The following is a 22221-nucleotide window of genomic DNA, read 5'->3' on the forward strand; positions in this document are numbered from 1 at the left end:
AAGATAAGAGGAGTTTCCACTAACTGATAAAAATACAATATGCAGTGTACCTTGGTGTATGCTATATGCAAATGATGGTGTGTCAATTGACAGAAACTTGCACTTGAAAGAGAGTCAACCAAAATTTGGAACCATGATGAAGTTGTATAGGCTCGCCAAAGCGAGAGAGTGGAGGGATTAAGACTTGGACCAAGTGATGCCAAAGACAAGAAAGACAATGTGTTGGTGGAAGAGTCGCACATTAAAAGAAATTGGAAGACGTACTACCATAAATTTTTGAATGAAGAAGCGGACAAAAGTATCGTGTTGGGTGATTTAGAGTTCTGTGAGAGTCGTCGGTATTTTGGGTATTGTAAGTGTTAGAATATGTGTAGAAATAGGAGTAGTATATCAAAATCCTACTTGGAAAAGGATTTACTATAGTGTCTATAAATAGGATCTCTATGTAATTATGTAAATACACAATTTCAATAATATTTTCTCTATTAATTCTCACATGGTATCAGATCGTTGGTGAGAAACTTCAGAAAAAATAATTCCAGTCACCGTCGTCAATTCCGGTGATTGATTTGTACTATTTTTCATTTTGTGGGTTGTGCGAAAAATAAAACACCACCAAGAGGATCGGAAAGCTCAGGCGACACAAACCCGACCCAAACCACTGGAAAATCACCCTCCACGCGCCTGCCGGAAATCCGGCAACATCAATCACGCGCCGGCGAGTGAGACTTCGCCGGTTGAATTTTTTGAGTGGTTCCCTTTTTGTTGGGGTCGACGTTCTATTCCGATCCGACCACTTATTTTTCTTTCAAATTCCGGCGAGGTTCCGGTGACTGGAAAAAAAAAATCAAGATTTCCAGATCTATTTCCAAATCTGTTTCTTCATATTTCAGATTTCCAGATCTGTTTCTTCATATTTTCAAGTTAAAATTTCCAAGATGTCTTTTGGGTATGATGTTTTTGGTCCCAAAACTACCGGTATCGGAAATTCAAGTCCTATGATCACTTCCGAACCATTAATGGGAAGTTCAAATTATTAGCATGGGCTTCCTCAGTTGAGTTGTGGTGCAAAGGTCAAGGTGTCCAAGATCATTTAACGAACAAGGCTAGTGTGGTAGATGAAAAGGGAAAGTCTAGCACGGAAGATGCGAAAGCTAAAGAACAATGGGAGAAAGTTGACGCTCAATTATGTAGTCTCTTATGGCGATCTATTGATTCCAAGTTGATGTCTTTGTTCCGTCCATTCCAGTCATGTTATTTAGTTTGGGAAAAGGCTCGGGCTTTATATACTAATGACATATCTCGTTTTTATGATGTGATAGCTCGAATGACCAACTTGAAGAAACAGGAATCCGATATGTCTACTTACTTGGGACAAGTACAAGCAGTCATGGAAGAATTTGATACATTGATGCCTGTCACTGCGGATGTAGAAAAACAACAAGAGCACAGACAGATGTTGTTTTTAGTTCTTATACTTGCTGGACTTTCTACTGACCATGATGCTGTACGTGATCAGATTTTAGCTAATCCTACGGTTCCTACAATTGATGAGTTATTCTCTCGTCTGCTTCGCCTTGCCGCGCCTTCCAATCAAAGAGTAGTTTCATCACCCACTGTTGACTCATCTATTCTTGCATCTCAAACCATGGAAAAACGAACATATCAGCCTATGGAAAATCGACGAGAAGGAGGTCGTTCTGGCAAATCTCGATCGAGGTGTAGTTATTGTCATAAAGTTGGACACACTCAGGATATATGCCATCGTTTGCATGGTACACCACCCAGTTATGATCCTATTGCTGTAAAGGAATATAATGAGTTCCTTTGGAATCGAGCAAATAAGCAGATATCTCCACAGCCTAATCGACCACCCAATAATGCTCATATTGCCCAAACAGAATATGATGAGTTCCTTCAGTATCAAGCAAGCAGACATCTCCACAAGTAGCCTCGGTTGCCCAGCCTAATGCTTCTGTTGCTGGTAATCTTTTTGCTTGTGTTTCACAGGCTAGTACCCTTGGATCATGGGTTGTGGACTCAGGTGTTTCTGATCATATTTCCGGTAACAAATTACTTTTGTCTGATATTGTTTATTCACAATCTCTTCCTGCTATTACCTTAGCCAATGGGATCCGAACGAAACCAAAAGGAGTTGGACAAGCCAAACTCCTATCTTCTGTCCCTCTAGACTCTGTTCTTTATGTCCCTGGTTAAATCTTGCATCTGTTAATCATTTGACACGTGCCCTTCATTGTAGCATAACTTTTTTTATGACTCTTTTCTAATGCAGGACCGCAGTACAGGACAGACGATTGGCGCAGGACACGAATCACAAGGCCTTTACCATCTTACTTCTTCAAATTCCTTCACAGCATGCTCCGTTACAGACCCTCCCGACCTAATTCACAAACGTTTGGGACATCTGAGTCTATCCAAGCTCCAAAAGATATGCCTAGTTTGTCTAGTTTATCCACATTAAATTGTGAGTCATGTCAACTTGGAAAACACACCCATGCTAGTTTCTCACGTAGTATTGAGAGTCATTCAAAGTCTATTTTCTCATTAGTTCATTGTTTGGGATCCTAGTAGAGTCAGTTCACCTTTAGGTTTCCGTTATTTTATTAGCTTCATTGATGATTTTTCAAGATGTACTTGGGTTTTCTTAATGAAAGATTGTTCTGAGTTATTCTCTATATTTAAAAGTTTTTGTACTGAAATACAAACTCAATTTGGTGTTTCTATTCGTACTTTTCGTAGTGATAATGCCTTATAATACTTATCCTCCCAGTTTAAAGAGTTTATGACCCATCATGGAATTGTTCACCAGACATCTTGTCCGTACACCCCTCAGCAAAATAGTGTAACAGAAAGAAAAAATAGGCATCTTCTTGAGACTGCTCGCACACTTCTCATTGAATCCCATGTTCCGCTGCATTTTTGGGGCGATGCAGTCCTCACATCTTGTTATCTAATTAATAGAATGCCATCATCTTCCATTCAGAATAAGTTTCCCCATTCTATATTGTTTCCACAGTCACATCTCTACTCTATCCCCTCTCGTATCTTTGGGAGCACATGCTTTGTTCATAACTTCGCCCCTGGAAAAGATAAATTAGCTCCTCGTGCTCTCAAGTGTGTGTTCCTTGGTTACTCTCGAATTCAAAAAGGGTATCTTTGTTATTCACCGGATCTTCGTCGCTACTTTATGTCCGCTGATGTCACTTTTTTTGAATATCGACCTTACTATATATCTTCTGATCATCCTGATATCTCTGAGATTTTACCCGTATCTCCAGTCTTACCCACGCCATCCTTGGTCTTACCCGTATCTCCAAACTTACCCGAACCAACCTTTGAGGAATCAACGGTTACTTCTACATCTCCAGCTACAGTGCCACCACTTTTGACTTATCATTGTCGTCCGCGTCCACCAGTAGTCCCAGATGATTTATGTCATGCGCCTGACGCTGCTCCTACTGCGGACTTGCCTTCTCCTAGTCACTCAATTGCACTTCACAAAGGTATGCGTTCCATCCGTAATGCTAACCCACATTATACTTTCTTGAGTTATCATCATTTATCATCACCCCATTATACTTTTGTATCATCTTTGTCCTCTATTTCCATCCCTAAGACTATAGGTGAAGCACTTTCTCATTCAGGATGGAAGCAAGCTATGATAGATGAGATGTCTGCATTACATGCGAGTGGTACTTGGGATCTTGTTCCCCTTCTTGCAGGTAAATCTACTGTTGGTTGCCGTTGGGTTTATACAGTCAAAGTTGGTCCAAACGGTCAGGTTGATCGGCTTAAGGCTCGCCTTGTTGCCAAAGGATACACGCAAATATTTGGGCTTGATTATAGTGATACTTTCTCTCCAGTGGCTAAAATAGCATCTGTCCGTCTTTTCTTATCCATTATTGTCGTTCGACATTGGCCTCTTTATCAGTTGGATATTAAGAATGTTTTTCTGCACGATGATCTTGAGGAAGAAGTCTATATGGAGCAACCACCTGGTTTTGTATATGGAGCAACCACCTGGTTTTGTTGCTCAGGGGAGTCTAGTAGCATCCTTGTATGTCAATTGCGCAGGTCACTTTATGGTCTAAAACAGTCCCCTCGAGCTTGGTTTGAAAAATTTAGCACAGTAATTCAGCAGTTTGGCATGATTCGTAGTGGAGCTGATCACTCAGTGTTTTATCGACATTCTCAACCAAATCTGTGTATTTATCTGGTGGTTTATGTTGATAATATTGTTATCACCGGCAATGATGAAGATGGTATCACTAAATTGAAGCAACATCTCTTTCAGCATTTTCAGACCAAAGACCTCGACAGACTAAAATATTTTCTAGGTATTGAGGTTGCTCGGTCCAGATCAGGTATTGTTATTTCTCAACGCAAGTATGCCTTAGACATTCTTGAGGAGACAGGAATGATGGGATGTAGACCCATTGACACTCCTATGGATCCAAATGCTAAACTTCTACCAGGACAGGGGGAGCCACTCAGTGATCCTGAAAGGTATAGGCGGTTGGTTGGAAAGGTGAATTATCTTACTGTGACAAGACCTGACATATCCTTTCCTGTGAGTGTTGTAAGTCAGTTTATGACTTACCCCTGTGATAGTCATTGGGATGCAGTTATTCGTATTCTGCGATATATAAAGTCAGCTCCAGGTAAAGGACTACTCTTTGAGGATCGAGGTCACGAGCATATCATTGGATACACCGATGCTGATTGGGCTGGATCACCCTCTGATAGACGTTCTACTTCCGGATATTGTGTTTTAGTAGGAGGTAATTTGGTGTCTTAGAAGAGTAAGAAACAGAGTGTGGTTGCTCGATCTAGTGCAGAAGCAGAATATCGAGCAATGGCTGTAGCAACTTGTGAGCTAGTTTGGATCAAACAGTTGCTGAAAGAATTAAAATTTGGAGAAACCAGTAAGATGGAACTTGTGTGTTATAATCAAGCAGCCCTTCATATCGCATCAAATCCAGTGTTTTATGAGAGGACTAAACACATAGAGATTGATTGTCACTTTGTCAGAGAAAAGATTCTCTCAGGAGATAGTGTTGCGAAATTTGTGAAGTCAAGTGATCAACTTGCAGACATCTTCACCAAGTCCCTCACTGGTCCTCGTATTAATTACATTTATAACAAGCTAGGTACATATGATTTGTATGCACCAGCTTAAGTGGGAGTGTTAGAATATGTGTAGAAATAGTAGTATATCAAAATCCTACTTGGAAAAGGATTTACTATAGTATCTATAAATAGGGTCTCTATGTAATTATGTAAATACACAATTTCAATAATATTTTCTCTATTAATTCTCACAGTAAGAATATAAAGTTTGGGGAGTTTAAGGAGGTTATTCATAAGATGAAGGAAAGCACGACCAGGCCAAACGACATCACGCTGGAATTTGCACTGAGGTGATCAACTACAGAAGTCACTTATCTCGTAAAGAGATTGGTGGAGTTGGATAAGGAGAGGAAGAGGGACTTACATATGGTGTTCATCAACCTAGACAATGCTTACGACAAAGTTCTTAAGGGGATTCTATGGAGATTTTTGGAAGCTCGAGGTGTACATGTAGCATACATTAGAGAGATTAAGGAAATGTTTGATGGAACCAAGACTTGGTAAGGATCAGCTCTTAGTTCATATTTGTTTGCCTTGGTAATGGATGAATTAGCACAGCATATCCAATAGGAGGTGTCATGGTGTATATAATTCGCAGATGTGACGAATTTAACGATAGACTGAAGGTTGAAGACTTACCCTGAAGTCTTAAGTGTTTAGGTTGAGAAAGAGTAAGACAACACTTGGAGTGCAAGTTTAGTGAAATAATTAAGGAGGCAGACGTGAATGTGAGGATTGATACACAAGCCATCCTCAAGAGAGGGAGTTTCAAGTATCTTGGGTTAATAATCCAAGAAAAATGGGAGAATATTGATGATTTACACATCGCATTAGAGTGGGGTGGATGAAATGGAGGCTATCATCCGATGTCTTGCAAGATAAGAATATGCCACCATAACTTAAAGATAAGTTTGATAGAGTAGTGGTTAGACAAGTTATGTCGTATGAGGCTAAGTGTTAGCCCGTCAAGGACTCAAACATCCAAAATTTGATAGTAGCGAAAATGAGATGCTAAGATGGAAACACCCCTCACTTTCGGGCTAAAGTTTGAACCGTCTTCCCTAGGTATATAGACCCGAACCCAATTATTTCTATTTAGAAATAAGTGTAAATAATAATTCTTTAGGGTGGAAACATCTTCGAAGATGGATTGAAGTTATAAATATCACCAAGCTCAAAGTTGAGTTGAAGATTTTCCTACCTATTGAATTTTAGTATATGATTTTACTTGGGTTAACATCCAACGACCATTACTCCTAGATATAAAGAGTTGTGTGGCCTACTGTATATCAAATTAAAGCCCTTTGAGTTCTCTTTCCAACGCTACCGACCGTTTGTCAATACGATTTCGGAGTCAAAATTTATAAGTGTTTTGGTGAGACACTGTCCAGGGTGCGCGATTAGGGTCGCGAGGCAATGTTGGTGCATCGTGTTTGGGGTCGCGAGGCAAAGCTCTTAATTCGTGTTGGTGTCTGCGGCGTGATCCTTCTTTCCCAGACGTTAAAAACACATTTTCCCCCTTTAAATCAAGGGCAAAATGGTCCTTTCACCCCTATAACTCCCCCAATACATTTTTATAACTCTAAAGTCGTCCTACACTAGTAGAAGTCACCAAAATCCTCATTCTCTTCCTCCCAAGAACATCAAAACGGGTTTCTCAACTCTAAAGCTTGTATATTCCAAACTCAAGGTTATTATTTAACTTTTCACCGTCAAAGGTATGTAGAACTATCCGACTATTCATGGGCATAAGTGTGATGTTTAATTAAGCTTTAAAATGGTATATGTATGTATATATTATGGGTTTTGAAATGGTTTGAAGAGCATGAATCATGAACCTATTTTTATGATTAAATTATGTGTTTACTATGGGGTTATTCCATAAACTTGAGTTATAGTCATGTGTATACATGTTACAAGTTTTGAGAAGTGATTTAAGAGCATGATTTATGAAATTTTCTCTCTCATGATGAAATCTATTTAACATGTTATGAGTTGTTTAATCTTCTTAATTTCCTTCATGGGATCATCAAAGTTAATCCCAAACCTCTCCACCAAAGCTCCTACATATTTCTTCCAGCTGATAACCTGTCTGTATCTCATGAAAGTAACACGCCACTGAATAGCTTCCCCTTCCAATTGTATGGATATGGTCACCTTGTCCTCAGGTGCAATAATCTCCATAGAGAAGAATTGCTCAATCTTGAATAACCAAGATCAAAGATCATCCCCAGAAAACTTTAAAAACTCCATTCCCAACCATCTACGGAAATGAGAGTGCTGAAAATTAGAAGAATTGGAAAATTGAGAAGCATTACCATAGCTAGGGCTACTTTCTCTGTCTCTGTTATTTCCCATTCCCCCCTCCTGGTCATGATTTTCTTCATGCCCTAAACGAACAGTGTTCCTCCGACCTTCCCCTACTAGTTATTGCTTCAACTCCATAACAGCACTATCCAACCTCTCCAATGATGAGACCTTGCCCGCCAAATGTCCCACCTTTGTAACTAGATTTTGCATCATCTCAATCAAATCTCCAATCTCTGCAGCAGCAGCTTCGGTTGTTGAATCACCCGTTACTCTTACACCTTTCACCCTTGTTGCTGAGGAAGAGTGGCTCTGATACGAATGTTACTCTATTGCAGGAACCACAAAAATTCGAGGATCGAGTTGATTGCCCAGGAGTTAAATCGAGGATACAATCTCAGAAGAAAGAAGAAACAGAGAGAGAAAGAGAGAATTGAGAGAGAAGGACTTGGGTTTATTTCATATTATGTTGTAAATGATGATTACAATGAATATTTATAGATAATGATGTAACTGAAATGATCAAAGCTATCTAATGAAGCAGTTATTTGATAACCGACCCAACTAATCAATACCAACTAATTCTGAAAACAGACTACTGTAGCTGCACTGTTTCCTAACTAACTTTTAAAACCAACTAATTTGGACTTCAGCTAACTCCAACTAATTTGAGCTCCAATTTATGATAAAAGAGAACTATTAACAGCTCAAATTATATCAAAATCTAGTAAATCTTAGCATGCTACAACATACCTGCTGCACCTTAGAAGCAATTTTCTGGTATAAAGCATTAAGCTCTGGTAAATGCTTCACCATCATTGACTTGATCTGTAATTGCAAAGTTACATTAAGTCAACTGCAGAAATGGCAGCACTGCATTTCCATGTGGATAATTACATCAAATGAACGATGCACTAGAGAATCTTCAGAAAAGAACCTTACAACTTCCAGATAAAAAGGTTAAAAGTGAAGTAGAAGAGGAACACTACGTCTACAACTGACTTAACATGTAAGTGGTAAAATAAGCAACTGAGAAGAAGTATACCAACTAATACAGATGGGCAGATGTCTTTTCACAGAGAACATCTTCTCAATAGTCAGTTACATCAAATGAACGATGCACTAGAGAATCTTCAGAAAAAAACCTTACAAGTTCCAGATAAAAGGTTAAAAGTGAAGTAGAAGAGGAACACTACAACTGATTAACATGTAAGTGGTAAAATAAGCAACTGAGAAAAAGTATACCAACTAATACAGATGGGCAGATGTCTTTTCACAGAGAACATCTTCTCAATAGTCAGTTATTCAAGTATAGCATGACTAGGTTTTCCCTTCAAACTTTTGGTTTTTAGCTTTGAAATAAAAGAAATAACAGAGAAAGACTTGGAGAGAAAAAAAAACTGCAATTGTATTGTCAAAGGAATTATTTTATTAATAACTCAAGACATATATTTATAGCTAAATTTCTAACTACAGTTCAATTTAAATTGGAATAACTAATTCATATTCAAATAACAAAGGAATAACTAATTCCTAAGTCACGTAGAACTCTAATAATTTAAACTACTAAAAGTATCTATTCCTACTTTATTTCTGAGACATATTTTCAACAAAACTTGCAATTTTAGGTTAAGTTGCTGGGAACTAAAGCAAATTGGTGACATGTCATGAAAACTTCGACCGTAACTTACAGACATGATACCTCATGAATTTAGATAATAAGATCAAAGCATTCAACAACTAATCTTTCTAATCAATTAATTTATCAAGAAATACTCCACATCTCACTTATGCCAGTGCTTGTGAATCTAATTTCTTATCATTGACAATATTGGACTAGTATCGGATAGTAAGATTCACATAGCCCAACTCAACTTGCTTGGATTGAGGCATAGTTGTGGTTATTACTTGTTAACATGCTCAATTATCTATTTTCTCTACGAATGGGAATACATAAGTACCTTAGGGTGAAGGGTACAACTATGGATTTAACTGAACAGTTACTCCATTAATCACTGGAAATGTTTCTGAACATTCAGCAATTTTTTATATAGTTATAAGCAGACAGTACATCAAAATCCACATTAAAAAGCACGAATTCTTGAGCAAATAAAAATATCATTACAAACAGTACCTTTTGGTAAGTCTCTTCCTGCCAATTAGTTCCATCGGCATTTTCCATCTGAGATGTAGAATCCATATCTACAAATAAAACAAAAATTCAGGTTAACACAAATATAAAAGAATCTGATTTCTTACAACATTTAAGTTTCAGGCAAATTTTGATAAAGTGTTAGATATTTCTGATATATGAATACACCAGATGCAAAGTCTCATGCCAGCGACATCAGGATCTTGAAACGATAATTTTAAGGAAAAAAAACGTTAAAGAAGACATACCTGATGCAGAAGACATTATCGCTAAGAGAAGCGGTGCAAGTAGAAAATTAGTTTCTACCTCCTTGACCTAGCCTATATTTTCGTTTTGCACAATTTATGCTTCCAGACTACCAGTTGAGAGTTGGAACTGTTGCAAACTACATACGATATCAATCACTACAAGTACGTCCGCTGGCTTAGAGCAGATTTTACCTTGGTTATCCTCCCCCTCCCTCCCTGTTGTTTTGTCATCTAGCCACTGCTATCGCCGGAGGATTAGTTTCTCCGCCGGCTCGACTCCGGCGACGGAGGATTGGTGATGCACCGGTCAGATCCGATTTAACTGAGGAGGTAAGACGTCAATCGGAGACCAGCTTCTGGCAACACCAGGAAGAAACCCAGGTGACATTCCGGCGACGTGCAACCAGTCGATTTCCGGCGACTTTACTCCGACAACCAATTTCGACATCAAAATTGTCGTGTCCAACATACGCAGGAGTATCCAGGTGACATCTAAACTTTAATACTTAGTTGTTTTACATTCTAGTTTCGTGTAATTTTATTCTCAGCTTCCTATGATTATTGCATGCCTGGTCTGTTTATTGGCAGATATTGTTGTGTATTTTTGTGCGTGCCTGCTACTATTCTCCTACTGTTTTCCCACTGTCCCTTTGTTTTGGTGGCGGGTTGTTTTGTTTGTTTTTATTTTTACCACGTATTGTCGGTATCTTCACTGCCGGGAATTTGTGATTGATTAAGCTGCCTGTTAATTTGGTGCCTACTATCTGTTGTTCGCATATTTTGGAGGTATTTTTGGTGATTTGCGTGTGCCTTTTACTACTGTGTTGTTGTGTACCGTTTTCTTGTTGTCCGGTTTTGAGTAGTGGCTTAGGGGGTAAATGGTGGAATAGGGTCATGTCCTGTGGGGTTGAGGGTGGAGGTGGGGTCCGACGTTGGGGGCAGGTGTAAAGGCGGAGGTATTAGGGGAGGGGTTTCCAGAGAGGATAGGTTGAGAGTAGGGTCGTGGAACATAGGGCCCCTTCAAGGTAAGTCGATAGAGCTGGTTAAGATCCTTAGGAAGAGAAGAATCAATACTACGTGTATTCAGGAGACTAAGTGGGTAGGTTCTAAGGCTAAGGATGTGGATGGGTACAAGTTGTGGTATTCGGGTAACGAGAGGCGTAGGAATTGGGTAGGTATATTAGTGGATGAAGAGCTTAGGGAGCAAGTAGTGGAGGTTAATAGGGTTAGTGATAGGGTGATGACTATTAAGTTAGTGATTGGGGGGTTCACGGTGAACATCTGTAGTGCTTATGCGCCACAGGTGGCCTGCATGAGGAGGAAAAGAGGAGATTTTGGAAAGTTTTGGACGAGGTGGTTAGTAGCGTGCCTAGCTCGAAGAATTTTTTCTTAGGAGGGGACTTCAATGGGCACATCGGGGCTTTACCGGTTGGTTATGGGGAGGTGCATGGTGGCTTTGGCTTTAGGGATAGGAACGATGCTGGAGCCACTCTTTTGGATTTTGCGAGAGCCTTTGAGTTGGTGGTAGGGAATTCCTGCTTCCCGAAGAAGGAGGAGCATCTGGTTACTTTTCGCAGTAGGGCCAAGACTCAGATTGACTTTTTGCTGCTTAGGAAGGGGGATAGAGCTTTGTGTAAGGATTGTAAGGTCCTTTCGAGTGAGAACCTTTCGACCCAACATAGACTTCTGGTGATGGACTTGGTTATGAAGAAGGTAAATAAGAGAAGGGGTAGGAAGGGTCGATCTAGAGTAAGGTGGGGTGACCTGACCTCGGCTACTGCTTTGGAGATAGGGGCGAAGTTGGAGGGGATGAGGGCTTGGGAGTGTAGGAGGGATGTGGATAGTATGTGGGATACGGCTGTGAGTTGTATCAAGGAGACAGCTAGAGAGGTTCTGGGTGCCTCGAGGGGCTGGTCTGGCCGGCATCGGGGGGATTGATGGTGAAATGAAGAAGTTAAGAAGAAAGTGGAGTCGAAGAAGGTGGCTTACGTAAAGTTGGTGCTGAGTAAGGATGATGAGGAGAGGCGAGTGAGCAAGGAGGAGTACAAGTTAGCTAGGAAGGAGGCTAAGTTAGCGGTCACCGCTGCTAAGACAACAACGTTTGAGAGATTGTATGAGGGACTTGAGGAGAAGGGCGGGGAGAAGAGGCTGTTTAGGCTTGCAAAAGCCAGGGAGCGTAAGGGTCCAGATCTGAACCAGGTTAAGTGCATTAAGGGGGAGGATGGCAGAGTTTTGGTAAATGACGTTCTTATTAAGAAAAGATGGCAGTTGTATTTTCATAAGCTCCTGAATGATGAGGGGGACAGAGGCATTGTACTAGGGGAGTTGGAGCACACTGAAGAATTTTGTGATTTCGGTTTTTGTCGGCGTTTTAAGGTGGAGGAGGTTAGTGAGGCTATTCGCAAGATACGAAGAGGCAAGGCGATGGGGCCCGATAAGATTCCGGTGGATTTTTGGAAGTTTGCTAGCGGGACGGGGTTGAGGTGGTTGACCGACTTATTCAACAACATTTTCAAGTCCGCTAAGATGCCCAAGGCGTGGCGATGTAGCACGATGATTCCTCTTTATAAGAACAAGGGTGATATTCAGAGTTGCAACAACTACCGAGGTATTAAGTTGTTGAGTCACACGATGAAGATTTGGGAGCGGGTGATGGAGCGGAGGTTGAGGAGGATAGTGTCTATTTCGGAGAATCAGTTTGGTTTTATGCCTGATCGCTCGACGACTGAGGCAATTCACCTAGTGCGGAGAATGGTTGAGCAGTATAGAGAGAGGAAGAGGGATCTTCACATAGTGTTTATTGACTTGGAAAAGGCGTATGACAAAGTTCCTAGAGAGGTTCTTTGGAGATGCTTGGAAGTGAGGGGGTTCCTATGGCGTACATTCGTTCGATTAGGGACATGTACGAGGGGGCGAAGACTCGGGTAAGGACTGTGGGAGGGGATTCTGACCATTTTTTGGTCCTGACTGGATTGCACCAGGGATCGACTCTTAGTCCGTTTTTATTCGCCGTGGTTATGGATGTGTTGACAAGGAGTATTCAAGGTGAGGTGCCATGGTGTATGCTTTTTGCGGATGATGTAGTCTTGATTGATGAGTCGCGTCGAGGTGTTAATGATAAGTTGGAGGTTTGGAGACAAACCCTGAAAACTAAAGGTTTTAGGTTGAGTAGGACAAAGACAAAATACTTGGAGTGTAAGTTTAGTGACACGAGGCAAGAGGACGAGGTGGTAGTGAAGTTGGAGTCTCAGGTGGTATGTAAGAGAGATAGTTTTAGGTACCTTGGGTCTATGATTCAGGGGAATGGAGAGATTGACGAGGATGTCTCTCACCGTATTGGGGCAGGTTGGTTGAAATGGCGGCTCGCCTCGGGAATCCTTTGCGATAAGAAGGTGCCTCCCAAACTGAAAGGCAAATTCTACAGAGCTGCAGTCCGGCCGGCTATGTTGTATGGCGCGGAGTGCTGGCCGGTTAAGAACTCTCACATTCAGAAGTTGAAGGTGGTAGAAATGAGGATGTTGCGTTGGATGTGCAGTATCACGAGGGCTGACAGGGTTAGGAATGAGGCTATTCGGGACAAGGTGGGAGTGGCGTCGGTGGAGGATAAAATTCGGGAAGGAAGGTTGAGATGGTTTGGGCATGTGATGAGAAAGGGCACGGATGCTCCAGTTCGTAGGTGTGAGAGGATGGCCTTGGATGGTTTCAAGAGGGGTAGGGGTAGACCGAAGAAATACTGGACAGAAGTAATTAGGCGTGACATGGAGCAATTACGGCTCACTGAGGACATGACCCTTGATAGGAAGGTTTGGAGGAAGAATATTAGGGTAGAGGGCTAAGGGGTGTGGTTAAGTCATAGGCTGGAGTTAGGAGAGTTTCGTGTAGCTTGGTTAGTAGGGCTAGGGTTGGGGGGAGGGGGTGCCTTTTGTTGGTTCATGTACTTATTTGAGGTTGTTGTATCGTTGTTATTTTATCATGTTGTATGCTTTGCGATATTTGAACACGGTCTCGGTCTTTTCTTGAGCCGGGGATCTATCGGAAACAGCCTCTCTACTTCTTCGGATGTAGTGGTATGGACTGCGTACATTCTACCCTCCCCAGACCCCACTATGTGGGAATATACTGGGTTTGTTGTTGTTGTTGTTGCACAATTTATGTGACATTTTTCTTTTTAGTCAGTTCCCAAAAAAAAGGCATATTTTCTTATTTGACATATTTTTAATAAAGTCGTTATCAACATTTAACCACTTATTTGGCAAAACAAAATCTTTAGATATGCTTTATGCTTGCCACAACGGAAAAGCATATCTAAAGGACATTTAAACCATAGACATTGAAATTCCAAAAATATCCTCAGCATAAAGCAAGCACGTTGATGAATAGGTTTGAATTTCAAAAAATACCCTCGACATGAAAGAGGCACATCGACGTAGACAAAGAGGTGCTTGCTTCTAGCCTCTTATTAGTATTGATTTTAATTTCACTGCAATTGTACTGGTCTAAAAAAGTTAAAGTTTTTCCCACTTTACACTAAGGTATTGATTGGGTACTTGGTAATGTACTAATATCTCCATCTTTTAATCTATACTATTATAAAAGTAGGAACCTCCAACACGAAATTTTGATCACATTTCATAAGTCCATTTTTTATTAGATAACATTGAAGTTACAATTAATTATAAAAGTAGGAACCCCCAGCTAAATTTTAGCGTCTTTTTGTCAATCTTTTAAGCCGTGACACCTTTTATTAACCTTGTTAGCTAATGTGGCACCTTTGACGTGGGACCTATTTTATTTTATATTATAAAGGTACCACATCAGCACAAAAGGGTGACAAAAATTTGTTAAAATTGAGTTCAGCGGGGTAATGGACCCCTGTAAATTTGGAGTGTGTCGTCGCAACTTTGGTCATGGGAGGCACTGGATGCTTATCTCCAATTTTTACAAGTTTCATTAGTTTTTTTTACCTTTCTATACAGCCGGCGAATCCCAAGGTCAATCAAGTAGAGTTAGAAACTCGACGGATACCCTTTAGGGGTCGTTCGGTGCACAAATTAATCCCAAAATAAATTTATACCATCAACCAAACATGATACAAATTTAATACCAAACTTAATCATTGGACACACACAGGGATTTGATCTTGGCTTTAATTTATTTTTGTCATATGGTTTGAGTCATGGGTAGCATAAACAACTAAAAACTCTAAGGGATTCATACTTCGAAGACTCTTGAAATAGAATTTCATAAGGACATTTATTTTGTAAATTTGGAGTTGTTAGATGGTTTATAAGGTAGACTGCTTGGTGACAGGCAAAACTCCAAAAATTGGGGGCAAGGAGGTTTGGTGCAATAAGGTTTTGGCCGTCTCAATAACATTATTGTGACGGCATTCAACTGGTGCCACTTTTTAGGGTGTTCAATAGCACTTCAGAGTGTTTTCATATCGTCATTGGTTATTTTTTCCACTGCACCATGGTTGGTTGGTGTTGGGGCAATTTGCACTGGGACGCCTGTTGGAGTTGTTTTCTTGGCGAGGATATGTGTTTGCTTAGGGCAGAAGGCTAGGGTCAGTTTGGGTCGCTAGTGTAGGGAATTACTTGGTGGGGGTATTATTCTTGTTATGATACCTTGTTTCATGCTTCATTACGAATCTGTTTACTTTTCTCTGTTTTCTCTTACTTGTGGGTGTCGTATTTATGTTATGCCATCTTGTTCCATGCTTTGCTATGAATTTGTTTAGTATTCCGTGTCTCGAGCCGAGGGTCTATCGGAATTAGTCTTTCTACTTCTTTAGAGGTAGAGGTATGGACTGCGTACATCTTACCCTCCCCAGACCTCACTACGTGGGAATACACTGGGTTTGTTGTTGTTGTTATTGTTCTATGCGATAGCAGAAACAATTGGTGTTGATAGTAGCCTCTTTGCTTCTTCATGCTTTATGAAAAGTTCATGATCAAGAAACTTTCATGAAGTTCTGGCTTGAACAGATAGCAGCAGCTATTTCACAGAATTCAGGACCAATTCCAGTGAAGATTTTGACAATCAGTTCCTCATTAGACACAGGAGCTCCAGCAGTGGCAAGTTCGTCACAGAAAAATCTAACTTGGTGAAGATAATCAGCGATGGGAAGGGCTTCTTTCGAGAGACGAGCTAGACGATCACGCAAACTAACGATTCTTGTTTGCGATTTGTTGGCATATGCAGTGTGCAAAGCATCCCAAATAGCCTTGGCGGTGGATGCAGAGGCAACTATAGCAGCAAGTGGCAAGTGTAGGATCAACTGAGGCCAAGATGACATTTTGAATTAGCTAATCTTGGCGATACCATGAAACAAACTTAGGATTTTCGACTTCCTAATTATTTTGAGTCATTGTACGAGTAGGGGCAGGGCGAGAACCGTCGAGATGGCCATAAAGGTTGTGACCACGCATAAGCATGGACACTAGCGCTTTCTAAAGGGAAAAATTGTGGTTGCCAGTTAGTTTGATTGGTAACTGGGTGACAATTAAATTGGACAATTGTGGTGTTGGCATCTGAATTGGTTACAGTGACGTTTGTGGTCATTTTGAAGTGAAAAGTGGGAGGGCTTATCGAAAGAATTATACTCGTGAGAGTTAATTAGCTCTGGATACCATATGAAGTATAACACTGCTATTGGAATAGAAGGAACTATGTTTTTCATTGATTGTACATTGAGTATTTATAGATTCTATACAACAAAAAGATAAACTAAGAAAAGGATAGTACCTATCTACATATAACCTAAATACAACAAAGTCCTAAAGGAAAGGAACTACTAAATTTGAAATTTAAAAAATAAAAGCTGATTTTATGCTTTATTACATTCACCATCCTAAGTATCAATATCCATCTCAATTCTGATCAATTGTTTCCCCGCTTGAGCCTAAACCCTGGAAGATTTTATTAGAATAAATTTCTTATTGTATTTTGATTTAGTCTAGGTGCGCAAAAGTTGTCCCAAACACCACAGTTATCAAAGAAAGAATCTAAGTATTAAAGTTAATTTCTCAAAGGCATAATATCACCATATCCCGTGTACCAAACAACCCCTTAGAGCTTTAGACTGTAACAGGGTTCGAACCTGTGACGTGCCTATAACCCATATGTCACGAATTAACTCGTACCACTAGACCAAGTCCTTAGAGGTTTCATCATTTCCTCTTTTTCTTTCTTATGACAAGGGTACCCGCAATCGCTACACCTTAAATCCCGCTAGCCATTCAGGAGAGATAAATATCACTAGGCAATTTTTATGCGACGAGCTCGATTAAGAAAGCATGAAAGGTTTTGAAAAACAAGTACAAGTTGCAATAGGAAAAGTAAACTACCTCCGGTCGAACATCTGATCTGACGGGTACTCCGGCGATATTTATCTCAGTTTTTATCCACTTTTTCCTTTAGCCTAAACCCTGGAAGATTTAATTAGAATAAAATTTTTATTGTATTTTGATAATCTTAGTATTAAAGTTAACTAGTGGAACTACCCTCTCTTCGCATAGTTGTAAAATAAATCCAAACTATTACTAAAGCGTACTCCATTTCTTGCTTTCTTTTATATATAGTTCTACAATAACACATATCTAGTGTACTCCCACAAAGTAGGAGGGTCTTGAGAGGGTAAAGTGTACGCAATCCATATCACTACCTCATATGAGGTAGAGAGGTTGTTTTCGATAGACCCCCGGCTCAAGACATATAACAGTATAACAAACAAAAAACATAAAATCACACAACAAAATGAAATAACACACAGCTAGATAATAAAGGAAATAAGACACCCACAATGTACTACTATAAATTATCTATCCAAATTCATAGACATCACTGAAACACCACGAACAATAAACCTAAGAAACCTCAGGTGCAGATACAAACAAAGCAGTCTTCCCTACTATAACTGTCGGACTCCTGCCCACCAACCCTCTACTCTAATCTGAGTCCTCCACACCTTCCTATAAAAGGTCATGTCATTTGTAAGTTGTAACTACTCCATGTCATGCCTAATCATCTCCCAATATTTCTTCGGTCTACCTCTATCACACCTAAAACCATCCATAGTCAACCTCCCACACCTCCATACATGAGCATCCGTGCACCTCCTCATCACATACCTGAACCATCACAACCTCACTTCCTGCATCTTGTCCACCACCGAAGCCACTTTCACCTTCTCCCGAATGATCTCATTTCTAACCCTATCTTTCTTGGTAAGTCCTCACATCTATCGCAATATCCTCATCTCCGCCACCTTCAACTTTTGGATGTGGGAGTCCTTAACTGGCCAACACTCCGCTCCATAAAATATAGTCGAACAGGCTGCCACTCTATAGAACTTACTTTAAGCTTAGGAGGCGCCTTCTTATCACACAAGACACTCGAAGCGAGCCTTTATTTCAATCACCCTGTACCACTACGGTGTGACTTCCTCGCCAATCTCACCATTCTCCTGAATCATAGACCCAAGAGACTTGAAACTCTCCCTCTTCTGAATGACTTGAGAATCCAGCTTCACCACCACTTCAGCCTCATGTGACAACTCACTCAATCTTTGATTATTAAAAAATCTTAGTGATTTTACTATTTACTATTTCAACTAATATTGACATATTACAAATATTTAAACTGCATTAACAATGCAAAATCTCATCTTAAATTCTCACCATATGTTTACTTAATTCTCACCCCTAACTACTTAAGAGTGAGTCAAAATCTCAAACATAATATCTCTGACGATTATTTACATTATACTTTTCTCCATCTTACTTCAGAAATAATTTCCACTCATTGCCCCTTACTCTGCAATAACAAATGGTGCTTCTAGCTAGCAGAGTTATCTACACCTTATTAAGAGACGGATTCAGGATTTAAAGTTTGTGGGTTTCCTATGTTAGATAAAAATAAAACCAAAGAGTATGGATACAATATTTGAACTCACAACCTAGAGGTAACTAAAACTTTTACAAGTCCATCTACTCCACTAGACCAACAATACACTTTGTTCATGGGTTCCCAACTTATAATTTTTATATATTTACAAGATTTCTCTATATAAATACTAGACCCGCACGAAGGTTACTGGATACCCGGGAACCCCCACCCAAGCCCCTAGATCCGCCCCTGCCTTATTTGTATGAAGTTTAAAAATTAAACCCAAAGGATCTACGTACTAACCACCCATTTTCATGGAAGTTAAGATAATGGATTATGATGTTACACATATTATTGGTGTGGGGTTAGATAAAATTAAGGCTCACCTTGAGTCTTATGTGATAAAAAGATATCATTGAAAATGACCTAGTTAGGAAGGTATGGATGTTGTGGCATAGGGTAGAAAGTAAGTAGTTGAACTTTATCGCATTTTTCGGCGGGATTAAGCTTGGTGAGAGTCAGAAAGCACATGTGTATGTCGTAGTATTAGCCTTATACATATAGTTTCTTACTTTAGATATCTGTTTTCATATGTAGTATTTTATGTTTCAGTTATTGAATTATTTTGTTGTTGTTACTATTCTTTTTCTGAATGCAATGTACAGATGTTCACTTAACGAAGAGATTGTGTTTTATTTTTGATAACTTGAAAACGAAAAGATTTATAAATTGCTAGAGATGAATTATTTTAAACATAGGAGGACATTGACAATGCAAAAGAAATCATTCAAATAAAACATCATAGATGGATTATTGTGCTAGTCATAATAACAATCTTAATAGAGCCTAGTCTAGGAAAAAAGAATATAAGTAATTTTTAATACCCCATAAGCTCATAGTAGTAATTATCATCAATTTTGTTGTTCTTCGGCATCCAACTTACTTTGGTCATTTTCGACACAATCACGCCGCGAAGCAACTGGATGAACTACTGCCTTATCACCTCTTCCCAATCGCTGATGCTTCCACGACTGCCTTATTATCTCAGCTATTCTATCTCTCCTCTTTGGTCGGCCATTACCGGTCCACGAGGTGCTCATGTACTTAGCTGGACATTTAACGTCCCTGGAAACTTTAGCACCTTTTATCTTCACTATATAGTTCAATTTTTCGTCCATATCAACCAGCAAAGTTTCCAACTTTTCTGAATGAGCCTCCATTTTCTCCAATCGGTCCTGAACTTGCACTAAACGCACATCAAGTTTAGCACCAGAATTCAATCCACAAGAGATCTGACAACAAAACACACGAGCAACTATTAGAAACCTAGGAGGTTTAAAAATAGTGAGACCATTAACTTATAAAGTTTAAACACGAGATCATTTATACAAAACACAAGAGATCATTAGTGAGTTGAGAAATTATACTGGGAGAATAATCACAGTACTAAGTTAACACCACCTACCCACACAAAAAAAACACTCAGTTTAATATTTGATTACTACATGACAGGTGGGCAGCTCGATAACTGATCTACATCCCACATCTAGGACAAGGTTTGGCAAAATCGATTATTGTGGATTCTAGATTGTGTAGTTAATAACAAAATATAATTCAGTGGCCTTATGCTCTTTTGCTAGCTAATCAAACTTAGCAATTGCAAAATTCAATTTGTATCATAAACGATATATAGATCAGAGGTATAGTCCCGTTTATTCTCTTCCATCGGTAATAGATAAAAGGCTTCCAAAGAGGAAAAAATTGGAAAGTAGAACAACAAAAATTACCTTATTTTCCCTAACTTTGATATTCTCTTTGTGTCCAACAGCAGATTTTTGTTCCTCTGTCATGGACACCTCCTCTAAAGAATCCTCCTTCAACACGTCCTCAGCGTCCTCATCCTCGTCACTCACCTCCGGCCCAGGAATAGTTTTATAGGAAGCAATTCCTGTAGTCATCTCGTAGGTTCAAATTTCAATTTTGAAAGGGGATTTGGTTGATACAAAAAACGGGGGATGTGGAAACGAGTAGAATAAAGGAAACAGGGGGTTTCTTTACAAACAAATCCCTTTAAGAGAGTGTTCGGTATGGAAGGAAACAGTTGGTCCATTAAAGTTTGGCGGCCTTTTTGATGAGCGACCGTCTTGAATCTGATAGTTTGGCCATCGGATCTTTACTCACTCAAGTGCGATTAAGCAACACTTCTTTTTCTGAGTCGACTGATCAGGTAGTCATTCACCTATAGGTAGGATAGGCATATTTTGGTTTAAACTGAAAAATTAAATCAAAATTTAATTTTGATTTTTTGGATCGGATTTAATTTGTAATTTTAAAATTTTAATTTTTCGATTTGGTTTTCGATTTTTCTGAAAAAACATTCGATTAAACCAAAAAATCAAAATTTTATAAATAAATAAATAATAGATATTCTATTATATATATATATATATATATATATATAATATTTAGTAATTCACATTCACTTCGCATACGCTGCAATCATTGCCCGTTGCCAACCCTAAATCCCTATTTTTGTATTTCCTACGCCGTTTCTCACGTACACCGGCGACGACGAGTCACGACTCACGAGTGTTCCTCCGCTCCACAGAAGGCAAGGCGGTGTTCCTTCGTTGATTGTTTTGACTTCTACTAGTTGTGGATCTGTGGGTTCTGGCTATCCACCGGCGAGAAATAGATGAGTTTTGTGTCGTTTTGGAGACTATTTATGCAAGTTTATATTATATGTAATGATTAATGACGTTATGTATTATGTTAAGCTTATGATTATTTCATTTCGTTTCATCCGTGTTAAGTTATTTATAGTTATTTATATTTGGGAATGAAAAATAGGTTTGAAAAAAATAATTTTTCTAAAAAAAATCATCAATTTTAAATGCTCAATTATGAAAAAGAGAGACTAATTACTTTAATATTTCAAATCGAAAAAAAAAATCGAAATAACCGAACTAAATTTATTTCGGTTTGGTTATGGATGTCATTTTTGTCAATCCAAAAATCGATAAATCGAACCGATATTAAACAATCAGGCCGAACCGACCGAACGTCCACCCCTACCTACAGGTTAGTATAATAGTATAATATGTAAAAAAAGAATAAAGTCAAAAAATGTAAATAAGCAAATAATTAAAAATACAAAGATTTATTCCGCCTCGAATCACCGGTATGATGTCTACTTCAGTCCCTTTGGTTACAAGGGTTTCGTTTAGAGCTTTCAATAAAAGAAACAGATTATAAAGGGTTTAAACAATTTCTGAATAGTATTTTATTATTCAACTTTTGTGACAGAGCCTCAACTGATATTAGTATGACTAAGTTGACTCGATCAGGGGCGGCTCAACATAATTGATGGCCTAAAGCAAAATTTTAAAATGTGACTTTGAATTTTTTTCACATATTTATATTTATAGCTTTTTAGGTGTAAAATTATAATAAAATTGCTTCCAAAAAATTTCT

General features: G+C 39.2%; 1 protein-coding gene across 1 annotated transcript; it reads right to left on the reverse strand.

The window, feature by feature from the left end:
- Positions 1–8136: 8136 nt before the first annotated feature.
- LOC107870360 lies at positions 8137–20970 on the reverse strand. The gene is made up of 4 exons (XM_047412523.1): positions 20535–20970; positions 19691–20039; positions 9593–9660; positions 8137–8286 (listed from the first exon to the last, which is right to left on the reverse strand). The coding sequence occupies exons 1-4, from the start codon at positions 20703–20705 to the stop codon at positions 8176–8178; spliced, it is 699 nt and encodes a 232-aa protein (XP_047268479.1). The 5' UTR covers positions 20706–20970; the 3' UTR covers positions 8137–8175.
- Positions 20971–22221: the final 1251 nt, after the last annotated feature.

The sequence above is a fragment of the Capsicum annuum genome, chromosome 5, assembly GCF_002878395.1.
Source record: "Capsicum annuum cultivar UCD-10X-F1 chromosome 5, UCD10Xv1.1, whole genome shotgun sequence".
Classification (NCBI taxonomy): Eukaryota; Viridiplantae; Streptophyta; class Magnoliopsida; order Solanales; family Solanaceae; genus Capsicum; species Capsicum annuum.